General features: G+C 43.3%; 1 protein-coding gene across 1 annotated transcript; it reads right to left on the bottom strand.

Moving 5' to 3' along the window:
• Positions 1-1,581: 1,581 nt before the first annotated feature.
• On the bottom strand, positions 1,582-6,901 carry LOC133014046 (endoribonuclease ZC3H12A). Its single transcript, XM_061081167.1, has 5 exons — positions 6,391-6,901; positions 5,699-5,838; positions 3,796-4,030; positions 3,572-3,678; positions 1,582-3,442 (listed from the first exon to the last, which is right to left on the bottom strand). The coding sequence occupies exons 1-5, from the start codon at positions 6,762-6,764 to the stop codon at positions 2,481-2,483; spliced, it is 1,818 nt and encodes a 605-aa protein (XP_060937150.1). The 5' UTR covers positions 6,765-6,901; the 3' UTR covers positions 1,582-2,480.
• Positions 6,902-8,261: the final 1,360 nt, after the last annotated feature.

The following is an 8,261-nucleotide window of genomic DNA, read 5'->3' as shown; positions in this document are numbered from 1 at the left end:
ATTTCCTCACTGTTTGATCACAGAAACATGCAGCTTCTCGAACGTATACACCTCGTCTGGGAATTCACTCGGACACTTTACTGAGATAAACAAACCCTACTTGATTTTTTTTAAATGTCTTCAGAACTTTGCTATTGTTCCATTCTTGAATCCCTCCAAATACTACATCAACACTTCTGGCCATCTGTTATCAAACTGTGATTCCTGAAGCATGAGTCAAATATGCAGAAATCTCACAGGAGGATTTTTGTGACTGTGACACAACACGATTGACAGCAGGCATTAAGCTGTCAAACGTTGGGCCCGGACATACCTGAGCATACCGTGTGCAGTTAGTGACAGAGCTGAATATGCAAATCTCAGTTTGAGGTCAAGTTGAGAAGCTCATAAAACAGCTCGGAAGTCCTGAACAGACTAATCTGCCCTTTTGAGGTTGGAAACTGGGCTTAAGTCTTGTTCTCTGTTAAAAGTGCAATTAATTATTTACCCGCAACTTAAAAATGTTGAACGTGGGAAGGTTTGAATGCAAATGTCATGGTTTGTTTTCTCTGTTATTTTACCTATAGCTGATTTATTCAGTTTCATTGTGACTGTACTTTTTGCCCCTTGCAGTAAACCTGGATTTGGTGCCTTTGTACCATTCCACAAACTACTGATGGCCTGGGAATGACGCGAATACACCACACCAAGCTGCACCATAGAGAACCAACTGAGCAGAGAACAGTAGTCACAGTCATGGATCTGATACATTATTGTAATGAGGTATTTTTGTATCATAGTACACATGTAAAAACATGAGCTTTGTGTTGTCATGTCTCTGAAGAATCACACAAATAAATACTATTTCAACCTTGCGTGAAGCTCGGGCAGAGAGAAATGTTACGGTTACAATGTGTAACTGTTCTTTATGAGCGAGTTGTTGAGCAGGTCTTTAAATAAAACAAGCATCACTTCAGGCTCTACTGAAAAACCAACAAAACTCAAGGCATGATAACAGGAGGTGTTACAATCCTGTTGAGTGCAAACATTTTTGTGTGAATGACTCTCAAGTAGTGGTCTGAAGGGCCTCTCGCTTTGAGCAAATAGAGAACGACTCAACTCCAAGTCCGTTTGTGTGTGTGTGTGTGTGTGTGTGTGTGTGTGTGTGTGTGTGTGTGTGTGTGTGTGTGTGTGTGCGTGTGCGATGTTGCAAAATGCGGCGAAAACTCCAATAGATCGCAAGACTTATACCTGTCTACATACTGTGACTAATATTAGAATACTACACGGCACGCTTTGGTTTGATTATTGCTTATTCTGAGTATGATCCCGTTCAGGTTGATGTCATCTGAATATGCTGTGTGTTTTAAACTGTTGTCTTAATCTGGTTAATACCGGAATAGTGCGTGTAAAGTCATTGAATCATGTTTATATCACAGCTAGAAAAACAGAAGTGAAATGAAGTGCTCTTGTGAAATTCAGGAGGAAATGTAGGCAATAAGTCATGATGTTAGAACGAGTGAGTCCGACACTTGGTTCCTCTGTTACGGGAAAATAAACTTTAGAACAACTGGTACAAGTAACTCCACCAGGAAAACATAATATCTGACACATTTGTTTATTAACAGCGACATGTTTTTTTCCTGTATACATACAGAATGATTGTTTATCTCACAATGTACTTTCACAGAACGTGATTAAGAGAACATTATTTCCGTACTTGTGTTGTTTTTTTATCACATCCTCAATCAGACTTTAGTCTAAACATGTGTGTCGCGTTTCAGCAACTGCCTTCTACGAGTGTTCCATGAAACTGATTTACAGGAAACGGCTGATGACACGCTAAACAAATTCCTTTCACCGGCATCAAAGTCTTTTTCTCAGTTTCCTTATTGGATTACAGTTTACTGTCAACGCTGTATGCAAGCCTGGAACCTTTGATTAACTGAATCAACACAATGATCAGCCACAGTGTGTGGAAATACACACCTCACAGAGATAACACTAAACAGCAGAGTGTTCTGGAGAGCAACAGCCGGACAAAAGCATAACTAATACTTTATTCAGTGATTTCCCGTCGCATGAGAACTTTAAATAAATCACATTTGACACAATATGCATCAACAATCAAAACTAAGGAAACTCAGTCATAACTATTTTTGGTCTAGAGGCACTTTTTTTTTATCCAAATCATGGATTACAAGGTCACATTTGACATTTCTGCGGAGGATGTGTGTTCTCACATCGGCTCCTTCTGAGACTTTGCTGACTTTATACTTTGGGCGAGGCGGAGAAAATCCGCAGGCAGGTCGAGGCTCTCACTGAGATATTTGATATAAATGTTTATAAATATTAAGGCAAATTTCACTTTCATTTCACAGAACTAAACATATTTGCATTCAGCTTTAATCATTCATCTGAAGAAACACCAGAAAGTATTTAGGATGCACCTGAGGTCAAGTACCATGTCAGGTCTGGGGGGCGCGCAGAGAGGACGATCATCAGAATGCTCCTCTCTGAGTCGAGTTGAGAATCTCTGCAGCCAGTTTCTCTGCATTCATCAGATGTGGGAACATTTCCATCACCTTATCCACCTGATGTGGGTTGAAGATGGCGTGCAGTCTCTTGCGGAGCTCCATCCTCTGAGGGTCAAACGCGGCAGGAGACGGCTGCTGTTGGCCCCAGGACTGATACTCGTTGCCTTCGTAGGAGCAGCAAGAGTTTTGTGAGTGTGACGATGGGACGGAGGAGGGGAGACTGCCTGATGTGCTGGTTTGGTGAAGCCCCTGAAAGGGATCTGACCAGTAACTGTGCTGATGTTGGGGGGCACCGCCGTAATGGAGCGGGCTGGGGAGGCTGTGTTGATGTGGCGCACCTGCTGGGAACATGTGAGGGTAGCTGGGCTGACAATGGGAGTCCAGGCTCCTGTGGTGTTGCTGGTGCGCTGCTGAGGGCCCAGTGGGAGGACAGCACCTGCAGGAGGGGCCACTTTGCTGCTGGGACCTGGGCCTGTGGGAGCTGCTGTGGGAATGCAGGTTATCAGAGTACTGGCTGTCGAAAGAGCCCAGGCCTGAATCCAGGTACTCGTGGGAGACGTTGGTATAGTAATGATTGGGCGCCGAGTGCAGCCCAGGCCAATCCTTCTGACTCTGGGGCAAATGGTTTAAACTCTTCATAGGATCCTCCCGGTACAACAGTTTGTTTTCACTGGTGAGACTTGGATATGAGAAGCTTTGCCCGTCTCTCACAAGCTCCGTGTTCGGGTCTCGAGGATGAGAAGTTGCTTTATGTGCAGTTCCTGTTTCAGGCTGCAGCTGTCTGTGTGGTAATGAGACATTTTTCTCTTCTTTTGGAGAGGAAATCTGGGCTTTCTCTCTCAGCTCATCAGCCAAAGAGAGGTAGGACCGGTTGGCTCGCTCCGGATGGTAATACTTGCACTTGATGCCATAAGTGCACTTTTTGTCTGAGAAAAACAAAAATGAACACAAACAAAAAAAGCTTAAGGTCATTTCAATTAGGAGCCACATTTGTGTGCATCTACGTTGCAGCTAAAATGATTCTCGACTTGATGCATGTACTGATAGTATCTCACCATAAGGACAGAGGAGTCTCTTTGTCTCTGTCGGCAGAGGCTTCTTCCTCAGCAGGTTGTTAAGACTGGGGCCACGGCGACCCAGAGGGTCATCAGGGGGCATGAACCTGCAGGAAAACAAAATAATTAACTTACTAATGAGAAATCAGGTAGACGAGGCTGTACTTTTCAGTGCAGCTGCATTAGACCTCACAGCCTCAGGAAGAGAAACACTCGGTGCTTACTTGTCATTCACAAAGGAGAACATGAGGAGCCTCTCCTCGATGCATTTCTTCCACTCGGGCCTTTCTCCTTGGAGGTCACGGTAGGTGTCGTTGGATACGATCACTCCCTCCGACTCGTACGCCAACTTCACGATGAAGCGGTCGTCATAGCAGACCACTCTCTTGCCCCCAACTCGTCTCGACGGCGTGAAGACAACTATTTTACGTCTCTCGAGATCCATCAGGACGTGTTGATCTGGGAAAACAAACATCATATCTGAGTCATAACCCTTTAACACTGTATTTAACTGTGGTGTATCGTTATCACAGCTGCAATAAGCTGAATACCTTTGTTATGAAACATGACAAACATTGATCAATATCCTCAACTGCACAGTCAAGTAGCAAAAACCACACAATTAAATAAAAAATAAAGAATAATCATCCGACAAAGCTCCAGCGATCAATTCCCAGAACACAAAGAAGGTATTACATCACCTGAACTACCTCTATGTACATTATATCATATTACTCTTCCTGCAAGAGTGAATGGAAACACAATATGTGCATTGTTAGAGCTTATTGCAAATTAAAATGAAATGAAAGGAACCATCCAAGAGGCCTGAAGGTGACATGAAACCCACCATTTTCTCAGCCACCTCAGTAAATAAGTGTTTGTGTGTTTCAGGCTGACTGTCTTCACTCAACCACTTACTGTAGATGATTGTCAGCACTTATCTGCAGCCTGAGCAACCCATTCAACAAGGTGTGGGAGTAAAAACACAGCTGTACTTCCTGATGGGGCTTTCCCTGGAATGACTGCGGGCTGATTTTTACTTCCTTGTTCACAAAATGAAAATAGATCCCTTGGATTACTCCACCCAGGCGAACACCGGTTACTAAATCCTGAGAGTCACGAGGTGATGATGCATCAGTTTGAAAAGGCCGGCAGTTTCTTCATTATCCGTGGGTAGAAAAGCTTGACCCGGTTGAAAAAACAAGATTTATTGAGATGGAATAAAAGGCATAATAAAAGTCAGATGACGTGACAAAGACGTGATAGTGATCTGTGATTTGTCAGATACACCCAGGAACATGAGTGACTCAGACATCAAACACGCAGAGCGCTTTATTGTGTCCTGCTGCCACACGACTTTCATGCCGTCATGCTGTGCCCTCATGGAAAGAGCCCCAGGATATCAGCCAAGTTTCCCACACTGGCTGCTATCATGGGTTCGTGTTAGAACATAACTGGGCAGCTCTCTTTCGTAATCTTGATGTGTTGCCACATGCATCTGGCTCAAGTTCAGCAGTTCAGCCTCGGACAACGTTGAATCATTATCAGAAGACTGCTGAGTGGACAGAGGAATACGCATGTACCTACAGATACACAGATATACAAGGTTTTACTTTTTACTGTCAAACAACTGATTCTAATAAACGGACGATTTCTGAGTCAATGAAATGAGAATGACGATTGTTCTTACACGATTGATTGTTCCTTCGATTGAAGCAGAACAACAACTGATTAATTTTTAACTTAATGTCAACTATGCAGATTGGCCTCAAGCCCAACTCCACAACGCTGGTGTCTCCTCTCCGGTAAGGTGCAGAGACATTCCTTCTTCTCCTCCTCAAGAGAGAAAGTTAACCAGTGGCAAACTCCTGTACTAGTAATAGAAAAAGAGTCAATCCCCTTTATTTGAACGGTTTAGCCACATTTAAAAAACTGTATAAAACTGTCTAAAACCGTAAAACTGAAGATTTTGGTGGAAAAGAGGTTTAAGAAAAGAGTTCAATGTTATTTCTGTTTGGACCAGACTTTGCTAAACTTTAGGTAGAAATGATGGTGTTTGATTCTGCTTGCTTCAGGGTTTTTGTTGTTACCATCTGTGTGCTGGGTCATTCATTCTGGTATTGTTACCTGTGATGGGGGCATCAGGTCTGGGCTGCTCCCTTCGCCAACTGGGAACAAACACAGTGACGGAGCTGTGGCCTCTATCCAGGAAAAAATTCACTGCCAGCTGGATGCCTCGGCAGGAGAACACTTCCTTGTTGCCGTGGCTGTAAAAGACAGAGGTGAGGGAACAAGTACAAATAAATGAATACAGGTAATTTAACTAAATCGATCTGTCAAAAAAAGACGAAAACTGTTAAAACCTGAGCCTTCTCAATGACTTCCCTCAGGTCATAACTCATGTATCACACTAATTATCTATTGTGAGGCGGTTACCTTAAGGTGTGTCTCTAGAATTTGCATATTGTAGCAGCTGCAAAAACATGCACAGGCAGGGTGGTGAACACCTTTTAAAAGAAAACATCTTCCATCACCGCCGAGGAGGAAGATACATGTTGTTTTTATGTTTAAGGGTCAGAGTTGAATGACAACGTGGCACTTAGCCAAGGTAGTTTGAAACATGTTACTTTGCAGGTATTTTACTGTCCCCAGCTCCACGAGCTTTGGGTCGCTGGGTGCAGTAAATCACGTGCACGTGTATGCAGCAGCTCTGCAGTTCAAAGCAGCAAATATAACAACCACGAAAAGGACAAATAATGATTTAAGTTACTGATCAACTGGTCCCATAAAAGAGAGGAAACCCTTGCTCTCAGGATTACCTCATGGCCACATTGCTGCCGTCAATGACAATAGGCCTCAATTCTGTCTCTGTATTCTTCTGGTGCCCCAGTTGTGTCTGGATTTTGGATCCAAGGGCCCAGCTGGGAGGCAGCAGAGGGTCCTTAAGTCTGGTTCTTCTCTCATCTCCGTCAGTACTGGAGGGTGCGGAGCTGGTCCTGATCCTGACCAGCTCCCCGAGCACCGAGTTGGTGTCTGTGCTGAGCCCCAGCTTCCTCAGAGCGGACCGGACCTCATCTGAGGAGTAACCCAGCTTCCTGAAGGAGTCCACCCGCAGCTGGAGTTCCTCGCTGTCTGGTTCCAGCAGACCTGCAGCTGAGCTCTGGTGGGGAGGTAGCTGATCCATATGGAGCATCTGGGCCTCTTTTCAGCTGCATAGAAGACGTGTTAAATCCTCCGCTGGATGATATTCATCAACTCACTGAAGAAAAATAACATCTTATTAGGAATACATGTTGAATTAACTCAAATTTAATATCTCACATTCTGTTGTTTCTTTTCTGCGTCTTATTCCATACAAACGCATATATTCATGAAAACTCTTTGAAGTTGTAAGAATCTTTGTTTTCTGAACCGTTCCATCAAACAGAACCAATCTCACTATTTCCCCAATATATTGGGTATCTTTGGATTTCTCATCAGGAATTTACAAAATGATGTGAGTCAGTCTTCTCTTGAAAGATTATATTTAAGGTACAGTAGTCTAAATATCACAGAAAAGGGAAAACAATTGAGCAACAAAGAGTTAATCAATAACACAACTGACTAAATCATCACCTTTTAATAACGGACTAACTGTGTTAGCCATTTTGAGCCAAACTGCAGTGTAGCTATTTATCTTCCTCTTACACTGTTTCCTTGGGATCTACTCGGGAACTGTGATGGATTTTTGATGTTTTATAAACGAAACACAAATTATAGGAACCCGAAATTGTAGTTGCTGCTTTCATTTCCCTTACTCTAAACATTTTCGTACATTTGATTCTTCCTAATAGGATGTCTTCCATTTTCCATGTAACTATCTCCATAACTCATAATTACTATTACTGTTATTAATAATATAATAACAAACGACATCAGAGAAGTTTCAAAGTTGGTTATTGTACGTTAGCTGTAAGATTTGATCACCAGGAGACAAAAGCAACCATCAGGTACAAGAGGCCTGTTCGTCTCACTTACTGTAAAGTGGAATCAGTCTGTCGTGTTAAGACAGAGACAGGGACAAAGGCTGTGGAGTTTAACCCCAGTTCTACGCACAGTTTTACGCACCACACAGTATTCTAACAGTTTGAAAGGTACAACAGACGAACCGACTGTAAGAATACAGCTGTTCTTGACAGAGGTGACAGGTAGGACATGTCTGCAGTAGCCGGTAGGTGAGGAGGGATCAGGTTACAGACTCCTTTTCCCTTTCATCGGCAACAAATCTCACTGCAGATGGCGACGACTTGCCTGCTGGTGTCTCCTGGTGTCTCCTGATGTCCCCCTTCTCTCCTGGTGTCCCCGTGTGAGCAGAGGTCCCTGAGAAGTCCTCTTCATGTGTGGACGTTCAGCAGCTTTGAAAATGTTCAGACTTCTTGGCACCTCCCTCCTGAAAAGCCTCTTCCACACGGAGACGCGCGGAGTCATAAAACATTTGCATACGTCAGATAAGGTTGTGTTCCTTTTCCTTGTGGCTCAGTCACATTGAGCAGCATGTGAGACAACGTGTGTTTACAATGAGCAGACACTGTAAACAATGTAATCCAGTTGTACAGGCTTTGTGTGTTAATTGTTCCTGTAAGAAAAGTACAGAATGTGTTGGCACTTACATAAATACAATTATACCTGTGAGTTTAAACCATAATAATAA

This window comes from Limanda limanda, chromosome 11 (assembly GCF_963576545.1).
Source record: "Limanda limanda chromosome 11, fLimLim1.1, whole genome shotgun sequence".
Taxonomy (NCBI): Eukaryota; Metazoa; Chordata; class Actinopteri; order Pleuronectiformes; family Pleuronectidae; genus Limanda; species Limanda limanda.
The sequence above is the reverse complement of the archived record's forward strand: the minus strand, read 5'-3'. Positions and strand labels throughout refer to the sequence as shown.

What these genes read in the sequence shown, in the direction of transcription:
- LOC133014046 (XM_061081167.1), bottom strand. Translation starts at nt 6,764, where the DNA reads ATGCTCCATATGGATCAGCTACCTCCCCACCAGAGCTCAGCTGCAGGT. An exon ending in TTCTCCTTTGTGAATGACAA is followed by an intron (nt 3,679 to 3,795) that starts GTAAGCACCGAG and finishes GTTTTCCTGCAG; the next exon opens with GTTCATGCCCCCTGATGACC. An exon ending in GAGACTCCTCTGTCCTTATG is followed by an intron (nt 3,443 to 3,571) that starts GTGAGATACTAT and finishes TGTTTTTCTCAG; the next exon opens with ACAAAAAGTGCACTTATGGC.